Genomic DNA, 25,630 nt, shown 5'->3' with positions numbered 1-25,630 from the left:
CACCTGAGCTCAATTTCAAGTCTCATAGCAAAGGGTCTGAATATTTATGTAAATAAAGGTATCTGTTTTTATTTGTAATAAATCAGCAAAAATTTCCACAAACCTATTTTCGCTTTGTCATTATGGGGTATTGTGCATAGATTGATGAAAAAATAAAGCTGTAAAGTAACAAAATGTGGAAAAAGTCAAGGGGTCTGAATACTTTCCGGATGCATTTTAAAGTATATGTGAACCACATGACTTCCATGACAAAGATCCAGACCACTTTATCATCAATGTGCTTCATTCAGAAAATGTTGTTCATAAACATACACCGAAGATTGACCATTGAGCATAGACTTAATGATTGTTACTCTCTCACGACTGTGTTGAGGGAAAAAAAAGTGCCAAATTTGCTACGTAGATTTCCAGAAACTGAAGTGGTCATTGAAGGTCTCACATGCTGAATAGGAGGCAATTCGTTGGTTTAAGGGAAAGAGGGATAGAAAGAAAAATAGGTTAGAAAAATACAAAGACAGAGCATAAGGAAGAGACCCTCCCAGGAGAATGGACTGGTTTTGAAGGTAAATAAGCACACTGCCAAGGCTACATATGATAGCGACATACAGGAAGGAAAGAGAAGCCAGAAAACTAAAATATTACAGCAAAAAAAGTAGCCTCTCATCACCAGTCATTCCACTTATGGATTAGATGTGTGAGTGGCTCAAGTGTAACCAGGGAGGAGTCCCTAATGGCACCCCATTTCCTTTATAGTGCACTACTTTTGACCAGGGCCCATAGGGTTCTGCACTATGCAGCGAATAGGATGCCATTTGGGAGACAGACTTGTTATGGGGACGGACTGTATGGCGCTCGGCTGACTGGGACCGGACAGGGCCATATACACGGAGTATTCAAACATTAGGCGCACCTTCCTAATATGGAGTTGCACCCCCTTTCACATTCAGAACAGCCTAAATTGGCCAGGGCATGGACTCAAAGGTATTGAAAGCGTTCCACAGATATGCTGGCCCATGCTGACTCCAATGCTTCCCACAGTTGTGTCAAGTTGGCTGGATGTCATTTGGGTGGTGGACCATTCTTGATAAGACATGGGAAACTGTTGCGCATGAAAAACTCAGCAGCAGTGCAGTTCTTGACACAAACCGGTGTGCCTGGCACCAACTACCATACCCCATTCAAAGGCACTTAAATATTTTTGTCTTGCCCATTCACCCTCTGAATGGCACATAAACACAATCAATGTTTCAATTGTCTCAAGGTTTAAAAATCCTTCTTTAACCTCTTCCCACTTTCATCTACACAGATTTATGCGAATTTACAAAGTGACATCAATAAGGGATCATAGCTTTCACCTGGGTCAGTCTGTCATGGAAAGAGCAAGTGTTCTTAATGTTTTGTATAGTCAGTGTAGTCTGACCTTTTAAGGCATATTTGAGACAAAGATTTGGGGATGGTATTTATTTAGAAACGTCTAAAAAGTTATAATAATACCAGTTAATTTTCAAAGTGTTAAAATGGATGAAAATACAGAATTTCAGGGTGTTCATTTACATTTTAAATGTAACATTACTTGAAAAAGTAAAAAGGCACAACGCTCGCTCAACATTAAAATGTTCTTTTTTACCTCTTGAATGATAGGGCAAACTGAAGATTTCCGCCTAAATAGACATACCCAAAAGTTACCATTTTTCATGATGGCCATAAACAATAACAGGTAATGTTGCATAGTTTTAGAAATGTCTGGAACTCACCTTTCTGAGAAAAAAATGTTTGAAATTGCCGAGGTGTACTCACTTTAGAGGACACAAGCTCAAGTACATAGTAAAAACATGAAAATATGAAATGGGAAAATATCTAGATTTTTTTTCTTTCAATCCAACAAAAATTGAGAAATAGGGCTTGAAATGACTGATGCTTTGTAAATATAGTAACAATCAAATTATAAATGACTTACTATAAAATTGCACCTTTCTTTAAAATAAACATGATCATACTTCGTTACAGTACAATCAATATTGGCACTATTTCATATAACTGACAGAATTTTCTTCTAAATGTCCACTGAGCAGCACAGAGACAATTCAAATGTGTGCAGACTCGTTACTTCAGCTTTAAGCACAATGTAATTTCATCAATCTGTGACCAAGAAAAAGTGGTCTTGTTTCAATTTTAAGAAATGAATTAGTATTATTTCATGTTAAGAGCTCTAAATCCAGCTGAGAATATCACAGAGATGAAACCACAACTGCTGGATTCGCTAGACTGTCCCCTTTTATATATGTATCAGTTACTCAGAGGAAGAGCTGAATAGGGTCTGAAAGAGTCTGAATAGGGCAGAAAATGTGACATGTCGCTCCCTTTGCAAATGTCGGGTCCACTGAGCGAGAGTGGGCACTATGAGGCACAGGTCCCTATGACATTCAAACAGCGCCTCGTACACCAAACTGTCAGTCGGAATTGCTCCAGAGCCATGCAAAGTGCCTCATATAGGAGACTTAACATCCTAAGTAAAAATGCTTGATTTTTCAGCCATCAATGGCCTTCCTCAGAACTAGGTTGATGGCAGAAACATCAAGCTTTTTAACTTTGCTTAAATAAAACAAGGAGTTTTTAAATGCTGAGTGTTGCACCTTTTTATTTTCAATGAAGGTGCCCTTCACTTCTTCCAAATTAAAACATTACTTACATATTATTTTACAGTTTAAATGAAAAGGTTAACTTTTTTTGTAAATGGAATGTTATGGAAATGTCCAAACATTTTTTATTTCACTTGGTTTTGACAAACTTACCCCACTGGTGATAAACTTCATCATGCTTGTTCTGCAGTTGCAGGGTCACAGATAAAACATGAACAAACTCTCCAAAAACACCCAAATACATCCTTTTAGAAACGGTAATGCTCTCAGTATAGCAATGCAGGTCTTGAGCAATGCCCGGAGAAGGCCTACACGGAGAAGTATCGCTTGAGTCCAACAAATTAGAATTTAAAGTTTGTAATGACGTCTAAAGACCTGCATCGTTATACTGAGAGCAATGCTGTTTTTAAAAGGACATATTTGGGTGTTTTTGGAGCTTTTGTTCATGTTATATCTGTGCAACTGCAGAACGAGCATGAGGAACTCTATGGCTGGTGGGGTAAGTTTCTCAAAACCAAGTGAAATTGCAAAAAAGTGTCTGGACACTTCTATAAAATGCCATATACATCCAAAATACAGATTTGGTTCAAATAAAGTGAACCTGTTCATTAGGTAAAAGACAAATACAGAGCCTGTTCACTACAAATACATCTTCTACATTTAAGTATACAGATTACTCTGAGCCTCAGTGATTATGGCAAACTTTCGGAGGACGTCAGCGCTCAGACAAGGCTCCAACTGGAGGTAAAATGTGGGGAGAGAGAGGGAGAGAGAAAGAGAGATCAGCAAAAGACAAAGCTTTTGAGAACCCTGAACAGTGATGAATAGCTACCATTAGGACATTGATACAGATACTGGGATGACTTAGTCGGGGTTGCAACTTAACGTTGAGTTAGAATACAAAAGCTGCAATTTCGAAATGTGGTTGTAAGCTACATTTGTTTGATCGGTAAGTTAGTTTTGATAGCTGGCCGCTAGACTTGTAGTAAGCATGGTCGAATTACTGACTGGGATAGGCCCCATTGTTCATCAGTTATATTGAAAACTGCTAACATTTGCCTCCATCTTATGGCAAAATGTCTAGAACTGCAGGAAATGAGTTATAAAACTGCAAAGTCTTCTCTCCACCCCACAGCAAAATGGGCAGAATTTTAGGAAATCCAATTTAAAGCGCAAAAATGTTCTGCTCCCTGCTCTACAATGTATTCGCTCACCTTGACCAACTTGCTTAGACACAACAGGGCAGGTTTGTAGGTTTCCATGGTGATAGAGTCTGGGCTGATGACATCAGTGTAGCATTGGTACAGAACAGCTGGAATCTGATGGACTTGGCAGTGGCTCAGTACTGAGGAAAGAATAGAGATCCATTTTAGTATTTGGGTTATTCTGTGTGAAAAGGAAGCAGAAATTAACCAAAAATAACCATAATGTAATCCATAGAAAGGTCCTAAGGAGAAATAATGACAAATTCAGCAAATTGGCTAATATGCATGATATGGCAAGAATCTTTGACAAATTAAATCATGTTCCGTTAATGCAAGTGCTTTTGCGCAAATAATACATGCCTGAACATGGTTGGGGGCAAATTCCATTTCAAAGTCGATCAATTTAATGAATTGAAAATAGTCCATTATTTAATTACGTGGAATTAAATGGAAGACTTCAACCCAGGGAATCAAAGACATCAGTATGGTGGTACCTGCAGCTGGCAGTCCAGTGAGGATGTTTGGCTGTTCTAGTGCAGGGCAGAGGGCCTGGCCCTTGGAGGCACTGCTCTTGAGGGAGCGTAGGAAAGGGACAGCGCTACCGTAGAGGTAGTCTGGCGTTTTGTACTCAGCCACAGGGCTGTCCGACAGCACCATCACACTGAGCCCTCTCTTCTGGAGGCAGCCAAACACCTAGAACCAGAGGGAAGGGAGGGAGAAAGATAAGTAGTCATTGTTGACGAGTACTTTTACAGTCACATCTACTTATAGTCATATCAAGCAGTGGGCAACCTGAACCTCTAAGGCATCTATAAAATCACAAGAGCATTACCTTTTCTGTCCATTGAAACAGTTGGTCCTCCGCAATGTAACAAGTGCTTTGGCAGACCAGGACCTTCAAAAGCAACACAAGAATATACTTTAAAGCAGTCGTCACCAACCAGTCGATCGCAAGGCTTTCCTTGTTTTTTAAACACTTTTTACCCCTTTTTCTCCCCACTTTTAGGATATCGAATTGGTAGTTACAGTCTTGTCCAATAGCTACAACCCCCAGAGAGACTCAGGAGGGGCAATGGTTGAGAGCCATGCGTCCTCCAATACACAACCCGCACTGCTTGACACTGCTCGCTTAACCCGGAAGCCAGTAGCACCAATGTGTCAGAGTTAACACTGTACAGCTGGCATTTAAAAAAAAGAAGCCCAACGATAAAGCCTCAAGTTACTATTTTTTAAATGAGTTTTGCACTGTTTGTGGTAGGTGCACTTGATTCAACTTCCCTTCACACCGGGTATTGTAGTGTTCCCATTTGAACCATTTCATGTGTCTGACGGTACAAACTCTACTCGCCCGGGGAGCAAATTAAGTACACCCATAGGTCTACCACTGGCCAATCAGATAGCTCAGATCACCATGTCTGGAGCTTCCACAAGCCCACAGCGAAGCTGATAGTTGACTCAGTGTGAGATTTCAAAACATTAGCAATCATGACTACAACCTGTCAAAAAATACAGCAAAGGGCTGCTGTTTTATTCAGCACTGTCACATTTACAAGTCATAAAATAAACCTCCCAGTGAAGCTCCAGTGACTGGTCAATAAGAAAGTGGTCAGGTGAAGCAGATGCTAAGCTACAGGACTGTTTTGCTAGCACGGACTGGAAAATGTTCCGGGATTCTTCCGATGCATTGAGGAGTACAACACATCAGACAATGGCTTCATCAATAAGGCCATTGATGACGTCGTTCCCACAGTGACTGTACGTATATACCTCAACCAGAAGCCATAGATTACAGGCAACATTCGCACTGAGCTAAAGGGTAGAGCTGCCGGTTTCAAGGAGTGGGACTCTAACCCAGAAGCTTATAAGAAATCCCGCTACACCCTCCGACAAAACCATCAAACAGGCAAAGCGTCAACACAGGACTAAGATCGAATCGTACTAAACCGGCTCCGACGCTCGTCGGATGTGGCAGGGCTTGCAAACTATTACAGACTACAAAGGGAAGCACAGCCGAAAGCTGCCCAGTGACATGAGAATACCAGACAAGCTAATTTAGTTCTATGCTCGCTTCGAGGCAAGTAACACTGAAGTATGCATGAGAGCATGAGCTGTTCCGGACGACTGTCTGATCATGCTTACTCATAGCATGCGCTGACCAGCTTGCAAGTGTCTTCACTGACATTTTCAACCTCTCCCTGTCTGAGTCTGTAATACCAACATGTTTCAAGCTGACCGCCATAGTCCCTGTGTCCAAGAACACTAAGGTAACCTGCCTAAATGACTACTGACCCGTAGCACTCACGTCTGTAGCCATGAAGTGCTTTGAAAGGCTGGTCATGGTTTACATCAACACCATTATGCCAGAAACCCTACATCCACTCCAATTTGCATACCGCCCCAACAGATCCACAGATGATACAATCTCCATTGCACTCCACACTGCCCTTTCACCCCTAGACAAAAGGAAGACCTATGTGAGAATGCTCTTCATTGACTACAGCTCAGTGTTCAACACCATAGTGCCCTCAAAGCTCATCACTAAGCTAAGGATCCTGGGACTAAACACCCCCCACTGCACCTGGATCCTGGACTTCCTGACGGGCCGCACTAGGTGGTAAGGGTAGGTAACAACACAGCCGCCATGCTGATCCTGAACACGGGGGCCACTCATGGGTGCGTGCTCAGTCCCCTCCTATACTCCCTGTTCACTCATGACTGCATGGCCAAGGACGACTCCAACACCATCATTAAGTTTGCTAATCACCGACAACGACGAGACAACCTATAGGGAGGAGGTCAGAGACCTGGCCGTGTGGTGCCAGAACAACAACCTCTCCCTCAACGTGATCAAGACAAAGGAGATGGTGGACTACAGGAAAAAGTGGGCCGAGCACTCCCCCATTTTAATCGACGGGGCTGTAGTGGAGCAGGTTGAGAACTTCAAGTTCCTTGGTGTCCACATCACCAACAAACTAACATGGTCCAGGCACACCAAGACAGTCGTGAAGAGGGCATGACAAAACATATTCCCCCTAAAGAGACTGAAAAGATTTGGCATGGGTCATCAAATGGTTCTACAGCTGCACCATCGAGAGCATGGTTGCATCACTGCCTGGTATGGCAACTGCTCGGCCTCCGACCGCAAGCCACTACAGAGGTATTTTTTCTTAAAACTGCATTGTTGGTTAAGGGCTTGTAAGTATGCATTTCACTGTAAGGTCTACACCTGTTGCATTCGGCGCATGTGACGAATAACATTTTATTTGATCCACTCGCACTACAAAATGTATTGAGACTTGCGTCGCTATTAGCGGCTTGCCTTTCTAATATCGAGGAGTAGCCTATTTCACGTTCTCTGATCATATGAGTAACATGAATTGGTGCATGAGTCAGAAAACCATCAGAGGTAGCCTCTCACAAAACCCACCCTCTGCTGAGACTGACCATCAGATGCAGGCACCATCAGTCCAGTAAAATAAACCATTTCAATTAGTAATGCTACAAATGATCTATTACCAGTGGGATCATATACCTCAGGTTTTGAAATATATATTTTTTTAAATGGTCTGAGAAGCACGACATTGGCAGGGCAATTCAAGAATAGTCTATATGCATTGAGAACGTATTGAGCTTATAGCCTATGCACAAACCTCACTGCTACACTGATTTTGATAGGCTTAGGATGAAGGTTGCATAGGCTTAGGATGAAGTCATGATTTTTTTTATCACAGCCTGCATTTTGACAAAGTGATCTCAGCTCACGAAAGGTTGGTGACCACTGCTTTACAGAATCTGCTATAATCGCTGAGTCACTGACTACAGTAGCAATGAAAATATTGCTGGAACACACCTTTAAAGGTAGAGTCAGCAATTCAGAAACATTTATGAAGGTGAAGCGCAAGGCTTAACTTCTGTTTTTATCCCGCAGCTATAATATTGCAGCAGTGTGAAGCGCACGTGTCTTTATTTTTGGAAAGTGCAATGTCTGACATAGCGCTCATCTGCAATATTTGCGGTTCATCCTACTGCTCGTTGCAACGTCACATCACTGCGTCTCAGTTTAATTTGTATACCAACTCAGTGGCCTTGTGGTTAGTGTCCATCCTGAAATTGGAAGATCGATCCCTGGTTGAGTCATACCAACAAACAGGACCATATGCCTCTCTGCTTGGCACTGAGCAGATGGATTAATGCTGCAACAGACTAGTGTCCAAACACAGGCTTCTGAACGATGGGCCGTTGTGGTTTGGACTAGGCTTAGACCTTTAAGTGTATCCTATGTACAATTGTTGGTGTGCATTGTGTTTGATCAGCCACTCACTGCTGGGTTGTCCCTGTGTCGGTAGAAGAGACAGGCTGGCTCTCCAGGCAGTTGGGCAATGCTCTGTCTACTGGAGCCCCTACTCCTCTCATTCCATAGTGACACATGGCCCACTGCATCCCAGCTTTCAGTGTTCAACACATATGCAGACAGAAATCCTGAAAACAATAAGAGAGAATTTTCATTCCTTGAGAGAAAGAGTTAGACCAGGAGTGTATTCATTAGTCGGATTCTGTTGCAAAACTTGACAGGAAGCTGTTTGGTTGCATTTCGTTCTTAAACGGAAGTTGTAGTTAATTTTAAAAGTATGGTTTTCATGCGTTGCCATGTCCATCCCAATAGTCTGCAGAACGCTTGGCACAAGCTGCACATCTATAAATTACAAAATCTTCCATACTCCAAAGTGAAATCCATAGGGTTCCTTCCGCCAGTCACTTTGTTTTTTAAGAGAGGTGACTGAACTACAACTTCCGTTTAAGAACAAAACAGGACTCAACAGCTTTTCACATTTTGAAGAGCGTTGAGTAAACTGTTTGTTGTAAAAAAAAAAAAAAAAACGTTTTACAACGGAATCCGACTAATGGATACACCCCAGTCGTCACAGGTGAGCTTTTATTTAACTAGGCAAGTCAGTTTAAGAACAAATTCTTATTTACAATGACGGCCTAACCCGGACGACTCTGGGCAAATTGTGCGCCGCCCTACGGGTCTCCCAATCACGACCAGTTGTGACACAGCTTGGAATCGAAACATGGTCTGTAGTGACGCCTCTAGCACCGAGATGCAGTACTTTTGTCCGCTGCGCCACTCGAGAGCTTACCTGCAGCATTAGTGCCCACGGCAATGATGAGGTCTGAGCATTGCAATTTGTTGCTGCCAGAGTCCTCAAGTGATTGTGCGACTTCAGGGCACCACACAATATGGACCTCCCTGTTGAACCAGAACACCAGTCAGTCAAAAACTGTACACTTAGTCACCGTGTACTAACGTATTGAAATAATAAAATGAGTTGTGTACAGTTGAGAACAGATGACATGTTATTTTATTGACAAGCGATGGATATTTCAAAATAACCATCTACTGCATAAGCTACAAACGCGAACCATTTCAAAGCCTTCGCTAACTAGTTGCCAAGTGAAACTGAAAGCTCAATAGCGTGCAGTTTGTGAGTCGTTAGCTAGCTTAGCTACCTCTTTTCTTCTATCTCTCTGTGAATTCGCTCATCTTCGTTTTCATCATCCAGATCATCGTCGTCTTCTTCGACTGCACGCGAGTACACAGATAAAACCTCTCCGAAAAACGTTGCCATTGTATGACTGTAGCTAGCTAGATGACCGTGCTGACAAAAAATGGGAGAATCTCAATTGTCTCTCCACGCGTCGTCTCTCCTCATTCTCAAAACACATTGGAGGAGCAGGTCAGAAGGTCTGGACCAGCTGGTTTTCTCATCCAATGGGGTTTGAGAAAGAGGCGAGGAGAGCAGTGTTGCCAACTGATTTTCAGGGGAAGTTGCTAGAGGCAGGTCGATTTGTTGCTAAATGACGTTGTGATCATTGGGTGGAATACACAATAACGTTACTCAAATTGACTGAAAAAAGTTTGGATGTTGCCACACACATTTTGTTGTTTGTTTGTTTGTTTGTTGTTTACTTGTTAACAAAATTAAGGAAGTTTCCTTTAAAATTATTCATAAATATTATCCTGCCAACTACTATATGAAGAAGTTTAAGGAAAACATCAACTCAAATTGGTCCTTTTGTAATGACCACCCAGAAACAGTGTTGCATCTTTTTTGGCATTATATGCATGTAAGAAACTGGCAAGACATCAGTAGGTTTATAATTGAACACATTTACGAAGATTTTACACTATTGTGGAGAGATGTTTGGATTCTTTACATACAATAGAAATAAGCTGAAACATTTTTATGTAACTCATTTCATTATTCTTTTGGCCAAATTTCATATACACAAATGTAAATTTACAAACAGAAAACCACATTTTAGTGCCCTACAAAAAGAAATTGAACTGTATTTTAAGACGGTTAAATGCTCTACTAACAAAAAAGCTGTTAGAATTGTAAGTATATGCATGTCCTTGTGTAATTGTAATGTGATATTGTACCCCCTAGCTCGAATGTCCATTGTTTGTAATCTATGTATGCTTGTGTTCCCTCATGTGCTTTATGTATTGATTTGATATTAATAAAAAAATTAAAAAGTCACACACAAAAAAAAGTAACGTTGACGATTCCTCGTGTGTACTTCCTTCGTTTTCTTTTTCTCAGTTTTTCCCTTGAGTTCAACGCGACAGGTACCTCTATCACCGCCTATCGTGCTGGAGTGTAACAAAATATACAGTCGCTAGTGAAAGTCTACACCTCTTGCAGTCACATTTTGCTGCCTTAATTTAAATCTAAAACGGGTAAAGCTTTTGCTACCGATCTACACAACCTACTTGACATTTTCAAAGTGAAAGAAAATTATAGAGCATTTTCCAATTAGTATTATTATTTTTAACTATGATGTCTTGATTGTGTATGTTCTCACACCCAATCATTAATATTTTGTGATGGTGGAAGCACCTCAGGCAGCCATTACAGCTGTGAATGCCATTACAGCTGTGAATCATTTAGAATAAGATTCTAACAACTTTGCACAACTTTTAGAGTAAAAAATACTGTATATCGATTAGTTTTGTCAACATTGCTCAAGCTCAGTAGGCTGAATTTGGTTAGGAATCATTGATGGACTGCAATATTCAAACATTGTCTGTGATTTTCAAGCAAATTTAAGTCAGGACTGAGACTCAAGCACTAAGCAACACAACTTGGAAAGCCATTCTGGTCTGTTTTTGGCAGAAAAATGTGTGTAATTGTCCCGCTCTATCCCAGGGTTAGATATTCAGACAACTCCCAAGTCCCTGCCGGTGGCAAGCATACCCATAACATGATGCTGCCACCACAATACTTGAAAATACAGGTTTCACTCTGTGTTGTATTGGATTTAACCCATCACATCTGAAGTTTTTACATTTAGACCTAAATGTTCACTTCCTCCATGTTGTCTTTTAGTATTACTTAACAGCCTTGTTGCAAACAGAATAGATTATTTGGAGTGTAATTTTTTTAAACACAAACTTTTTAAACACAAACTATCTTTTCACATATTTTCATACAGTCCAGTAATGTGGAGTGAATGTAATGTTGTTGATACTCTGTATTTTCAATTATTGTGGTAGCAGCATCATGTTATTGGTATGCGTGTCACCAGCAGGGACAAGGGAGTTTGTTAGGATCAAAAGAAATATGAAATAAGCAAAACCCATGTAAAAAGTTAGAGGAAAACCTGCCTCAGACTTCTGAATATACCCCTGGGTGGAGTTTTATTTTTCAGCGAGACAATACACATTTTAATGACAAAGACACACCCAAATGGTTTTCCAAGTGCTGTTGAGTGGTCCAGACTCAGTCCTGATTTAAATCTGCTTGAAAATCAGAGACAAGTTTTGAATATTTCTGTACATCAATGATTCCCAACCACTGAGCTTGAGCAATTTTGACAAAAACAATGGAATGCCACCTGAGAGGTGCAGCCTTCTAAGGCACTGCATCGCTGTGCTTGAGGCAATTGGATATCACGAAATTGTGGAGAAAAAAGGGGGTAAAATGCACAACAACAAAACATTTATGATATACTGTATGTTTCCCCAACAGTAGTGCAAAGTAGGTAGAATCTTATTCAAATCTGTGCGTAAAGTAGAGAATCTCACACATGCACAGAAGTTTCGGACCTTTACCTATTGGGAAGAGGGTTCCAGAGGATATTTTTGCTGTGTTCATAATGTCTAGTCAATTCTTAAATACGAGCATACGACTGGGAAAAATCCACTTGAACACCCCTCCAACTAGTGGTAAACTAGTCTATCATTTCTGAGCTCCCACATGATGAACTCCGACTTCACCTACTATTTTTAATTAATTAGGAAAAGTTTCTATATATATTTTTTCAAGGCCGCGAAATGTGACAACTGTGCAAGGAGCGTGTAGACTTTCAATAGGCATTATAGCTCTGCTGGAACCCATCTGTCTTATAGGTAGATTAGATAATATAAAATCCATGTGCTTACTGTGGGTGAAAAGCTTACCCTTAGATCAGACCGATATTATTATTTAATTTCTTTTACTTTTTACCCCAAAATTGGTAGATAGTCTTGTCCCATTGCCGCAACTCCCGTACGGACTCGGGAGAGGTGAAGGTTCGAGAGCCATGTGTCCTCCCGAAGCACGACCCTGCCAAGCCGCACTGCTTCTTGACACACTGCTCGCTTAACCCGGAAGCCAGTCGCCCCAATGTGTCGGAGGAAACACCGTCCAACTGTTAACCATGTCAGCGTGCATGCGCACAGCCCGCCACAGGAGTCGCTAGAGCACGATGGGACAAGGACATTAACCTGGTAAAGGAATACACTTTCTGGCCTAAATGCAACACATTACTGAGTAACTGCCTCCTTATTTTCAAGCATGGTGGTGGTTGCATCGGCAAATATTGGGGAGTTTTTCAGGATAAAATTAAACGGGATGGAGTTAAGCTGTGAGAGGATTTCACCTTTCAGCAGGACAATAAACTACAACACAAAGCCAAATCTACACTGGAGTTGCTTACTAAGAAGTCAGTGAATATTCCTAAGTGGCCAAGTTACAGTTTTCACTTAGATCTGCTTGAAATACTATGGAAAGAAAATGGCTGTTTAGCCACTATTCTGACAGAGCTTGAAGAATTTTGAAAATAATAATATGCAAATATTGCACATTCCAGGTGTGCAAAGCTCTTAGAGACTTACCCAAGAAGACTCACAGCTGTTATCGCTGTCAAATGTGTTTCTAATGTGTATGGACTCAGGGAGGTGAATACTGATGCAACGTCTATCTACATTTGATTAATAATCTTTAAGAAATGTTTGCATTTTTCTTCGACTTTGACAGAGTATTTTGTGTAGATTGTTAACAAAAAATGACAATTACATATATTTTAATCCCACTTTGTAACACAGAAATTATGTGAAAAAATCCAAGGGGTCTGAAAACTTTTGCAAGGCAATGTTCATGTAGAAATGGCATCAGAACATTAACATAAGGTTTAACCATATGTATCTTTCCATCCTAGGTCTCTGCTAGATGCACAGTGAAGTGTCCACATCAATGGTCACAGAAATGTCTTGAGGAGTGCTGTACTGAGAGTGGAGGAAGTTAGTATGAGTATTGTCCCAGTATCCCAGGTCCAGTGGTGATGTCATGGCCTCCACGGAATGATCCCAAACTGTGGAAAGGCAGGAAGCACAACGTTTCTCATAAGGCTGACATGTTTATATGCAACCACATTCTCAGGTCAATACAACATTTTTGTCATTTCTAACCCCAATGCTGCCAGTGCCTTGAAGTCATTTTTGTGTTGAGCAAGGTAGGGTGAAGATTCTATTTCCTAGGATATGTGCTACTATGGTATAGCAGTGTATCCTCAATATTCATTTAGCATGTTGACGCCACTCCCCAAAATCTAATAAATATAAAACATTTTCAATATATACATTACCATTCAAAAGTTTGGCACACCTACTCATTACAGGGTTTTTCTTTATTTTTTACTCTTTTCTACATTGTAGAATAATAGTGAAGACATCAAATCTATGAAATAACACATATGGAATCATGTAGTAACCAAAAAAGTGTTAAACAAATCAAAATATATTTTATATCTAAGATTCTTCAAAGTTGCCACCCTTTGCCTTGATGAAAGCTTTGCACCAGCATCAACCAGCTTCATGAGGTAGTCACCTGAAATGCATTTCAATTAAAAGGTGTGCCTTGTTAAACGTTAATTTGTGGAATTTCTTTCCTCCTTACTGTGTTTGCGCCAATCAGTTGTGTTGTGACAAGGTAGGGGTAGTATACAGAAGTCCATATTATGGCAAGAACATCTAAAATAAGCAAAGAGAAACGACCGTCCATCATTACTTTAAGACATGAAGGTAAGTCAATGCGGAACATTTCAAGAACTTTGAAGGTTTTTGTGACTGCACTTGAAGAAACTATCAAGCGCTATGAGGACCGCCACAGGAAAGGAAGACACAGAGTTACCTCCACTGCAGAGGATAAGTTCATTAGAGTTACCAGCCTCAGAAATTACAGCCCAAATAAATGCTTCACAGAGTTCAAGTAAGAGACACATCTCAACATCAACTGTTCAGAGGAGACTGATTGAATCAGGCCTTCTAAAGGACACCAATAATAAGAAGAGACTTGCTTGTGCCAAGAGACACGAGCAATGGACATTAGACCAGTGGAAATCTGTCCTTCGGTCTGATGAGTCCAAATTTGAGATTGTTGGTTCCAACCGCCGTGTCTTTGTGAGACGCAGAATAGGTGAACGGATGACCTCTGCATGTGAAGCATGGAGGAGGTGTGATGGTGCTTTGCTGGTGACACTGTCAGTGATTTATTTAGAATTCAAGGCACTCTTAACCAGCATGGCTACCACAGCATTCTGCAGCGCCATCCCATCTGGTTTGCGCTTAGTGGGAATATCATTTGTTTTTCAACAGGACAATGACCCAAAACACACCTAGAGGCTGTGTAAGGGCTATGTCACGAGAAGGAGAGTGATGGAGTGCAGCATCAGATGATGTCTTCCACAATCACCCGACCTGAACCCAATTGAGATGGTTTGGGATGAGTTGGACCACAGAGTGAAGGAAAAGCAGCCAACAATTGCTCAGCATATGTGGGAACTCCTTCAAGATTGTCGGAAAAGCATTCCCCATGAAGCTGGTTGATAGAATAACAAGTGTGCAAAGCTGTCATCAAGGCAAAGGGTGACTACTTTGAAGACTGTAAAATGTATTTTGATTTGTTTAACACTTTTTTGGTTACTACATGATTCCATGTGTTATTTCATAGTTTTGATGTCTTCACTTTTATTCTACAATGTAAAAAATAGTAAAAGTAAAGAAACCCTTGAATGATTAGGTGTGTGCAAACATTTGACTAGTACTGTATGTACCGTTGAAGTCAGAAGTTTACATACACCTTAGCCAAATACATTTAAACTCAGTTTTTCACAATTCCTGACATTTAATCCCAGTAAAAATTCAGTGTTTTAGGTCAGTTAGGATCACCACTTTATTTTAAGAATGTGAAATGTCAGAATAATAGTAGAGAGAATTATTTAGCATTTAGCATTGCCTTTAAATTGTTTAACTTGGGTCAAACCTTTTGGGTAGCCTTCCACAAGCTTCCCACAATAAGTGGGGTGAATTTCGGCCCATTCCTCCTGACAGAGCTGGTGTAACTGAGTCAGGTTTGTAGGCCTTCTTGCTCGCACACGCTTTTTCAGCTCTGCCCACAAATTTTCTATGTGATTGAGGTCAGGGCTTTGTGATGGCCACTCCAATACCTTGACTGTTGTCCTTAAGCCATTTTGCCACAACTTTGGAAGTATGCTTGGGGTCATTGCCCATTTGGAAGACCCATTTGCGACCAAGCTTTAACTTCCTGACTGATGTCTTGAGATGTTGCTTCAATATATCCACATAATTTTCCTACCTCATGATGCCATCTATTTTGTGAAGTGCACCTGTCCTTCTTGCAGCAAAGCACCCCCACAACATGATGCTGCCATCCCCGTTCTTCACGGTTGGGATGGTGTTCTTTGCAAGCCTCCCCCGTTTTCCTCCAAACATAACGGTGGTCATTATGGCCAAACAGTTCTATTTTTGTTTCATCAGACCAGAAGACATTTCTCCAAAAAGTACAATCTTTGTCTCCATGTGCAGTTGCAAACCATAGTCTGGATTTTTTTATGGCAGTTTTGGAGCAGTGGCTTCTTCCTTGCTGAGTGTTTCCTCCAGCATCTTCACAAGGTCCTTTGCTTTTGTTCTGGGATTGATTTGAACTTTTCGCACCAAAGTACTTTCATCTCTAGGAGACAGAACGCGTCTCCTTCCTGAGTGTTATGACGGCTGCGTGGTCCCATGGTTTTATACTTGCGTACTATTGTTTGTCAAGCAGAGGCACTGAGTTTGAAGGTAGGCCTAGAAATACATCCACAGGTACACCTCCTATTGACTCAATTGATGTCAATTAGCCTATCAGAAGCTTCTAAAGCAATTAGATAATTTTCTGGAATTTTCCAAGCTGTTTAAAAGCATAGTCAACTTAGTGTATGTAAATGTCTGACCCACTGGAATTGTGATACAGTGAATTATAAGTGAAATAATCTGTCTGTAAACAATTGTTGGAAAAATTACTTGTGTCATGCAAGTAGATGTCCTAACTGACATGCCAAAACTATAGTTTGTAAATAAGAAGGAGTGTTTGAAAAACAAGTTAATGGACTCCAACCTAAGTGTATGTAAACTTCCAACTTCAACTGTGTGTATGTATGTACTACGTACACACACACACACACACACACACACACACACACACACACACACTTAAGTTCAGAGTGACAAGTTACAACGTATATTTGTAGCAAACAGAGTGAGCAGTGGCAATTAAAGACATTTTAAAAGCTTTTGATGCATTCAGAGTCCTTTGGGGGTTTTCAATTAGGTCAATTTAGATGGGCAACCCTATGCTGCAGCCTAATTATTTAAAACATATATGCTGCATCACTTGGGCTACAGGTTATAATGCTTTTAAAGGGTAAATTATATTTCAGATTGGTTCAACATAATTACATTTTCATACATTTTGGAATAGAATGTCCTTTGCAAAAAGTCACCAGAAGTGACCTTCTCACAGTCATTCTACAAAAACAAATATCCCCCTACTAGCTTTGCCCCCCGCTGCTGAAAAACATCCCAGGGTAAACTCTGGATATGGTATTGTATGGCATGAATTTTAAGTCGCTCTCGATCAGAGCATCTGCTAAATGACTAAAATGTCAAATACGTGTGTGGCTCACCCATCCAGTAGGAGCACAGCTCCCAGCAGCAGTAGCAGGACAGCCAGCAGACAGGAAGAGATCACTGTGATGACCACCATTCCCCCAGAGCGCTTCCCTGTCCACTCATCTATGGAGGACCAGGACCTCGCTGCACAGACAGAGAATATATATATATTTTTTTTTTAACCTCTGAGTAAAATTTGCCTTTAAGAGGGAACACAATAAACCATTTTCAATTCAGGCCAGGGCTATTAGCTCCCCCAAGTGTAACAACCGTTAAACATGTTGTGCTGATTATAGGCTATATCTGTGTAATAATAATGTTCATAATTTATTTTAGTGGCTTTATCTTACTTGATGTTAGAAAAATGGGATATGACCATTTAGACTCTGAGACCACTCCTCTGGAGACTGGATCAATGAGGATGTACTTCACCCTGAAAAATAAGAAAATACATATTTACACATGACCAGGACTGACCTTAAAAAGACCACAACAAATCCATCAATTATACTTTTCAATTAGTTGTGATTTAGACATTCCTAGCTGTTAAAAGTCGGTTGCTTTCAAGACTGTCAATGACAAAAGCATCCTTGATGTATATTGCTATGGTATTGATACCTGACAGTGGAACCCGGAGGTAGGATCCCATTGCAGTTGGTGTTGGTGCAGTTGCCCTCCGCACCTACTCTGAAGTACTTGATGCCAGGCAACTGGGCACAGGGGAAGTCCTTAGGGCGACCCAATTTGGTGACAAAGTACATTCTATTAGTCTGGCTGCTGAAGGCAATAGGGTATGGAGAGGCACTGACGATCTGTACTGCTACCAGCTTGTCAATGTCAAAGTTGTTGATGCCTGATGTGCAAAAGGGCCATGAGAAAAGACAAAATGATCAATGGGCTGGACAATCGTACATCTATCTAGTATCTGATTTGATTTTGATTTAGCTGCACTGGAATTGTAATCTGATGGATGAATCTTTATTAATGATTGTATCAAAGTTAAGATACAGTCCCTCAATGTCTTTAAATACTTTGCCACATCCAGTTGAGACCTACCTGGTCCAGAGGCGATGGCAGCCCATACTTGACAGGTGCTTTGACTGCATTTGAGCTGGGTCAGTGTGTTGAAGTAGCACAGAGGCTGGCCCAGCACAATGGTAGTGCTGGTTACCCTGCCGCTTGCCTCATAGGGGAGAATCTCAGGAATATAATCCAGAGACACAACTACACAAACAGAACAGAAAAACGATTTTCTACTTTTTGCTACAGGGTTTGGATGCTATCTGTGGGAGAGCATAAGAAACATGACTCTTGTTTTTCCTCCCAGTCTTGTCATGTTACAAAATTATTGAATCTGTCCCTAGTCTCAGACAATGGGAGGACAATACATGCTCAAATGATAATTACTGTAGAAAGGCCTAATTATGCTTTCTCAGATTGTCATTACTTTCATATGGATAATTGTATTCACTACAGTGACTATTAAGATCATAACTAGCTGTACTGATCTCTGATGCTGCAGTAAAAGTGCATAGAAATCTAATTTCTTGTTTTGGATAGTGAAAATCCCACACACATGTAGTGGCTCAATGAGGAGCTAGGCCATGGTGTATACAGACAACATTTGCACTGCAAACATCTCTTAAGGTTGAACAGTAAAACATGTGGGGGTAAGCACCCTGAGCAGGAGAAAGCACCATGTCCATTTTCCTGAAAAACCAGTCTATCCTATTATTTATCATCCAAGAGGAATTTTTCCTTTCGAAAAATATTGAAGGGCATGTTTGGAATAAGGACACATCCAACTAAAAACAAACACTTATATTCAAGTAACCATCCTTCACCTGTTCGTGCTCTTTTAATGTTGCCCAAAAGCATAATTTATGGAGTAAAACTGCCCTAAAAACGATTCTATGACCTGTTCTACATCAACAGCATTTATCAATTTTAGCTTAGCAATTGATATTGATAAGACCAAATCGAATCATTCAATCTGCTAATAAAATACGCTAACCAGTATGGCTACATAAAGCTATAAAGTATTGTTAAGTATTCTGTTTACGATCATCAAACATTGATTTGGGTCTTGTAACACTTTGATCTTTATTAGTGATAGCCTATTTCCAATAACTTAAATATAATAAAAACTAAATTAAGAGCATTCTTTCAACATGATAGCCTGTTTATACGTGAAGGGTGGTTAGAATAAAATAAAGTATTAGGTCTATTCAAAAAATGTCGGCATATTAAAAGATTTAAAAGATTAACTTGGACAATGTTTGTTATCACTACCTCCCCCGAAACATATAGGCTTGGCTGTAACACTTACTTTGCGGTCGGACTCCGAACATAACTGCACTTAAGATAGATGTATATGATAACATGTACGTCCAAGACATCGCAGATATTTTGGGGTTGATACTGTCAAAAATGTGCCCCCGATGTTTCTACTATTAGTATTTCGCTCGACAAAATATATTTTCCAGTAAGTTACCGTGCCTTCTCTGTGGTGTGTGCAGGTGAACTAAAACTGTAGGTGTAAGTTACGTTAGTAGTCTGTGGGAGTTAACAGTTCCCAGGGAAACGCTATCAAACGTTTGTCAAGGACAAAACTTTTAAAGTATAATTACATTTGCTAAATTATAACCACTAAATCGTAAGTCTCCAATCATAATATAAGATTACTAAATTCCTACAAAATAAATAAATGCCAGTATGAGTATAAGTATGTACAGTACCCTAAAACTGTAGGTGTTACACTAGTAGTCTGTGGGAGTTCCCAGAGAAACGCTATCAAACGTTTGTCAAGGACAAAACTTGAAAAGTATAATTAAATTTGCTAAATTATAACCACAAAATCGTAAGCCTCCAATCATAATATAAGATTAATACATTCCTACAAAATATACTTCCATACTTTTACTCAGGGCCAGACCTATGCATAAGCGATATAGGCGGCCAATTTGGGTCCTGCCACCAAAAATATTTACAAAACTTAGTGTTGAGAGTTAGAATAGTAGAATACACAAGGTGATGTTTCAAAATGTGTTTCTGCATCATAAAGGTCTACCTGAACCAGAATGCCTGAGACCCGAGCGGGTCCAGGACCAGAATTCTAACTTGTCCCTCTGTCTGGATTAGGTCCTGTTTGATTGTCATCGGGTCTTGGGTCTATGTAACTACAGCTGACAGACCCGAGTGGACCCGACCATGGCTCTACATTGCCTATAGCATATTTATTTTATGCTAATAAGGTGAATTTATTGAGTTATAGAAGGCCTAGCCAACATTTAAATATATATTGTTAACCAGAAGGGCAATCAATCAACCAATCAAATGTATTTATCAAGCCCTTTTTACATCAGCCGATGTCACAAAGTGCTGAAAGTTAGAATTTGGCTGAAAAACATCATTTTGTCACTTTGGTCCAATCGGGTCTGGTCTAGAGCCGGACTTGTTAGGGTACGGGATCTAGGACTGGTTGTCCTAGGGTCCATTCGGGTTTGGGTCTGATTGTTCTGTTTGGGCCCGAGTCCCCCCCCTTTTTTTATTGATTGAGTCAGTAAGGGTGCGGGTCTGATTGTCCTTGGGTCCATTCGGGACCAACTTTTTGGACCAGAGAAGACCTCTTGTGCATCAACAGTTTCCCTCTTGTTATGTCAGCCACTGACAGTCAATCAAGTAGCCCATATCAGCTAAAAAAAATCAGTTGGTAGGTTAGTCTAGCCAGCTATCTAAAACTTGTATACACTTAGAAAAAAGGGTTCTTCAGCTGTCTCCATAGGAGAACGCTTTTTGGTTCCAGGTATAACCCTTTTGGGTTCCATATAAAACCCTTTTTTTACATGGAACCCAAAAGGGTTCTATCTGGAACCAAAAATAGTTTTTCAAAGGGTTCTCCTATGGGGAACAACATTTTGCTTACGGCCCCAAAAGGGCTAGGGGGCTTACTGTACATTAATGATGCAAATCTGAACACACCAGGTGTGTTTACACATTACACAGTAATGATGACGCCATATAGGGGACATGAGAGAAATGGGTTGTTATTATTATGTTCTTCCCTTTCTATTTTAATTATTGTAAAAATAAAAAAATACAACTAATATGAGGTTAAATAAGCTTGAATCACTTGGTGTACCCAATCATTGCCTCCAAATACATGTAGCCTATAATATGTGACTTTTAGCATTGTATTTTAAACATGGCTCAACTCAAGGTATTTTTAATGAAACAACAAAAGTAGACCTCTAAATAGCCATCAAACTAGTTATTCATTTGCATTCTCCCCCAGCCGTAATATCATAAACATATTGATCATGAATGGACCACTAAATGCAACATTTTCCTCTTTCAAACCCTCACTACAATTCTGTGGCTGGTTTTGGCAAATCATAGTCAGTGTAGCTCTTGAGCCTAATTGGGTTAGTGGAATTTTGGACACGAGAGACTGTGGTTCTCTGTGGCTCATCCTCATAAGCAGGGTTTACATAGGGGGACGGATCCTTCAAGCTGTGAGTGGCATACATGCGCAATGATAATGGAAATTGGATGGTCTGTTTCTCCATCCGAAAGCAACTGCAGAGGACATAGAGGGTTGGAAAAATCAATTAATGTCAGGTAGCATATTAGATACATGCTACACAGCAGACTATGGAAATGGACAGTCAAATCCAGATAAACATTATCAATGCTGAATTCATGAATTCAAAAAGAGTATTTCTTCCTAATAAACTTAGCAAAAAAAGATACTTCCCCTTTTCAGGACCGTCTTTCAAAGATAATTTGTAAAAATCCAAATAACTTCACAGATCTTCATTGTAAAGGGTTTAAACACTGTTTCCAATGCTTGTTCAATGACCCATAAACAATGAACATGCACATGTGGAACGGTCGTTAAGACACTAACAGCTTACAGACGGTAGGCAATTAAGGTCACAGTTATGAAAACTTAGGACACAAAAGCCTTTCTACTGACTCTGAAAAACACCAAAAGAAAGATGCCCAGGGTCCCTGCTCATCTGCGTGAACGTGCCTTAGGCATGCTGCAAGGAGGCAGGAGGACTGCAGACATGGCCAGTACAATAAATTGCAATGTCTGTACTGTGAAACACCTGAAACAGACCTACGGGGAGACAGGACGGACAACTGATCGTCCTCGCAGTGGTAGACCATGTGTAACACCTGCATAGGATGGGTACATCTGAACATCACACCTGCGGGACAGGTACAGGATGGCAACAATTGCCCAAGTTACACCAGGAACGCACAATCCCTCCATCAGTGCTCAGACTGTCCACAATAGGTTGAGAGAGGCTGGACTGAGGGCTTGTAGGCCTGTTGTAAGGCAGGTCCTCACCAGACATCACCAGCAACAACGTCGCCTATGGGCACAAACCCACTGTCACTGGACCAGACAGGACTGGCAAAAAGTGCTCTTCACTGGCGTGTCGCGATTTTGTCTCAGCAGGGTGATGGTCGAATTCGCGTTTATCGTCGAAAGAATGAGCGTTACACCGAGGCCTGCACTCTGGAGTGGGATCGATTTGGAGGTTGAGGGTATGTCATGGTCTGGGGCGGTGTGTCACAGCATCATTGGACTGAGCTTGTTGTCATTGCAGGCAATCTCAACGCTGTGCGTTACAGGGAAGACATCCTCATCCCTCATGTGGTACCCTTCCTGCAGGCTCATCCTGACATGACCCTCCAGCATGACAATGCCACCAGCCATACTGCTCGTTCTGTGTGTGATTTCCTATATGACAGGAATGTCAGTGTTCTGCCATGGCCAGCGAAGAGCCCGGATCTCAATCCCATTGAGCACATCTGGGACCTGTTGGATCGGAGGGTGAGGGCTAGGGCCATTCCCCCCAGAAATGTCTGGGAACTTGCAGGTGCCTTAGTCGAAGAGTGGGGTAACATCTCACAGCAAAAAGGGGAAAATCTGGTGCAGTCCACGAGGAGGAGATGCACTGCAGTACTTAATGCAGCTGGTGGCCACACCAGATACTGACTGTTACTTTTGATTTTGACACCCCCTTTGTTCAAGGACACCTTATTCAATTTTTGTTAGCCACATGTCTGTGGAACTTGTTCAGTTTATGGCTCAGTTGTTGAATCTTGTTATGTTCATACAAATATTTACACATGTTAAGTTTGCTGAAAATAAACGCAGTTGACAGTGAGAGGATGTTTCTTTTTTTGCTGAGTTTAGATACACACGTCAGCAGCTGGACCATCTCCATCCCTATTTTAAACCATTATGAACCAACAAGCACAACTCCTGGACCTGTTGTTTTGGGCATAATGTGGCAGAACATAGAACTTCCCAACAACGGTCCCGATGTCTATGAAATTCTACTGGGAAAGGTGGTAGGTTATGTAACTCACAGGGCGTAGATAATCATGATGAGCAGCAGCAGCAAGGCCAAGAAGGCACACAGAATAGATGTTATGACAGTCATGGCCGCCGACCTTCCCGCAAGAACATCATTAATGCTGTCAGGGTTTTTCACTGGAGGAATAGACAATGATATTGTTTTTAAGTTAAGCAGAGGTACATGGACATTTCCGATTGACTGTAAAGTTTTAGAAAATGTATGGGAAGCACTTACAAGAGTAAAGAGTGATGTTGCTGGACCAGAGACAACTGCAACAACTGTCTAGTTCGCTGGGAACACACTTAAATCTGAAAAAGGAGAAGACATATTATCATATTCTTGAAGGTCATAATTAAAGGTTGGTTGCATTGAATCCACAAAATGGTACTTCAACTTAGATCCAAAGTCAATGAATGCATTGGGGTGAAGGAGGGGTTCTGATCTAGCAATGGAATCAACAGGCAATACTCCATTACAGTTAATAGTGGAACAGTTCCCATCAGAGCCAGCCCTGAAGTATACTGTTACAAGGGGAGGGGGGTTCTGATCTGGCAATGGAATCAACAGGAAATACTCCATTACAGTTAACAGTGGAACAGTTCCCATCAGAGCCAGCCCTGAAGTATACTGTTACAAGGGGAGGGGGGTTCTGATCTGGCAATGGAATCAACAGGCAATACTCCATTACAGTTAATAGTGGAACAGTTCCCATCAGAGCCAGCCCTGAAGTATACTGTTACAAGGGGGGTTCTGATCTGGCAATGGAATCAACAGGCAATACTCCATTACAGTTAATAGTGGAACAGTTCCCATCAGAGCCAGCCCTGAAGTATACTGTTACAAGGGGAGGGGGGTTCTGATCTGGCAATGGAATCAACAGGCAATACTCCATTACAGTTAATAGTGGAACAGTTCCCATCAGAGCCAGCCCTGAAGTATACTGTTACAAGGGGAGGGGGAGGGGGTTCTGATCTGGCAATGGAATCAACAGGCAATACTCCATTACAGTTAATAGTGGAACAGTTCCCATCAGAGCCAGCCCTGAAGTATACTGTTACAAGGGGGGGGGGGTTCTGATCTGGCAATGGAATCAACAGGCAATACTCCATTACAGTTAATAGTGGAACAGTTCCCATCAGAGCCAGCCCTGAAGTATACTGTTACAAGGGGAGGGGGGTTCTGATCTGGCAATGGAATCAACAGGCAATACTCCATTACAGTTAATAGTGGAACAGTTCCCATCAGAGCCAGCCCTGAAGTATACTGTTACAAGGGGGGGGGGGTTCTGATCTGGCAATGGAATCAACAGGCAATACTCCATTACAGTTAATAGTGGAACAGTTCCCATCAGAGCCAGCCCTGAAGTATACTGTTACAAGGGGAGGGGGGTTCTGATCTGGCAATGGAATCAACAGGCAATACTCCATTACAGTTAATAGTGGAACAGTTCCCATCAGAGCCAGCCCTGAAGTATACTGTTACAAGGGGAGGGGGAGGGGGTTCTGATCTGGCAATGGAATCAACAGGCAATACTCCATTACAGTTAATAGTGGAACAGTTCCCATCAGAGCCAGCCCTGAAGTATACTGTTACAAGGGGAGGGGGGTTCTGATCTGGCAATGGAATCAACAGGCAATACTCCATTACAGTTAATAGTGGAACAGTTCCCATCAGAGCCAGCCCTGAAGTATACTGTTACAAGGGGAGGGGGGGGGTTCTGATCTGGCAATGGAATCAACAGGCAATACTCCATTACAGTTAATAGTGGAACAGTTCCCATCAGAGCCAGCCCTGAAGTATACTGTTACAAGGGGAGGGGGGTTCTGATCTGGCAATGGAATCAACAGGCAATACTCCATTACAGTTAATAGTGGAACAGTTCCCATCAGAGCCAGCCCTGAAGTATACTGTTACAAGGGGAGGGGGGTTCTGATCTGGCAATGGAATCAACAGGCAATACTCCATTACAGTTAATAGTGGAACAGTTCCCATCAGAGCCAGCCCTGAAGTATACTGTTACAAGGGGGGGGGGTTCTGATCTGGCAATGGAATCAACAGGCAATACTCCATTACAGTTAATAGTGGAACAGTTCCCATCAGAGCCAGCCCTGAAGTATACTGTTACAAGGGGAG

The 25,630-nt window shown here is 41.3% G+C and overlaps 2 protein-coding genes across 2 annotated transcripts; both read right to left on the bottom strand.

Moving 5' to 3' along the window:
• Positions 1-2,618: 2,618 nt before the first annotated feature.
• Positions 2,619-9,568, bottom strand: psmg1 (proteasome (prosome, macropain) assembly chaperone 1). Its single transcript, XM_029628000.2, has 7 exons — positions 9,356-9,568; positions 8,986-9,095; positions 8,166-8,323; positions 4,677-4,739; positions 4,339-4,537; positions 3,854-3,984; positions 2,619-3,377 (listed from the first exon to the last, which is right to left on the bottom strand). The coding sequence occupies exons 1-7, from the start codon at positions 9,472-9,474 to the stop codon at positions 3,300-3,302; spliced, it is 858 nt and encodes a 285-aa protein (XP_029483860.2). The 5' UTR covers positions 9,475-9,568; the 3' UTR covers positions 2,619-3,299.
• Positions 9,569-13,178: 3,610 nt separating this feature from the next.
• On the bottom strand, positions 13,179-19,661 carry LOC115104704 (uroplakin-3b-like). The gene is made up of 6 exons (XM_029626054.2): positions 19,447-19,661; positions 18,174-18,341; positions 17,736-17,970; positions 17,468-17,550; positions 17,132-17,261; positions 13,179-13,483 (listed from the first exon to the last, which is right to left on the bottom strand). Exons 1-6 carry the CDS (start codon positions 19,514-19,516, stop codon positions 13,414-13,416), a joined length of 756 nt encoding a protein of 251 aa, XP_029481914.1. The 5' UTR covers positions 19,517-19,661; the 3' UTR covers positions 13,179-13,413.
• Between the last annotated feature and the right edge of the window lie 5,969 nt (positions 19,662-25,630).

This window comes from Oncorhynchus nerka, linkage group LG10 (assembly GCF_034236695.1).
Source record: "Oncorhynchus nerka isolate Pitt River linkage group LG10, Oner_Uvic_2.0, whole genome shotgun sequence".
Lineage (NCBI taxonomy): Eukaryota > Metazoa > Chordata > Actinopteri > Salmoniformes > Salmonidae > Oncorhynchus > Oncorhynchus nerka.
The sequence above is the reverse complement of the archived record's forward strand: the minus strand, read 5'-3'. Positions and strand labels throughout refer to the sequence as shown.

Bases quoted from the DNA above. Each gene is read 5' to 3' on its own strand.
- psmg1 (XM_029628000.2), bottom strand. From the start codon at position 9,474: ATGGCAACGTTTTTCGGAGAGGTTTTATCTGTGTACTCGCGTGCAGTC. The intron at 4,740-8,165 runs GTGAGTGGCTGA...TTGCTTTTGAAG, and splicing joins GACACAGGGACAACCCAGCA to GTCCTGGTCTGCCAAAGCAC. The intron at 3,378-3,853 runs GTGAGCGAATAC...TTTTACCTCCAG, and splicing joins GTCTAAGCAAGTTGGTCAAG to TTGGAGCCTTGTCTGAGCGC.
- LOC115104704 (XM_029626054.2), bottom strand. From the start codon at position 19,516: ATGTCTTGGACGTACATGTTATCATATACATCTATCTTAAGTGCAGTT. The intron at 17,971-18,173 runs GTAGGTCTCAAC...TTTGCACATCAG, and splicing joins TGCCATCGCCTCTGGACCAG to GCATCAACAACTTTGACATT. The intron at 13,484-17,131 runs GTGAGCCACACA...GCCTTTCCACAG, and splicing joins GCTGTGCTCCTACTGGATGG to TTTGGGATCATTCCGTGGAG.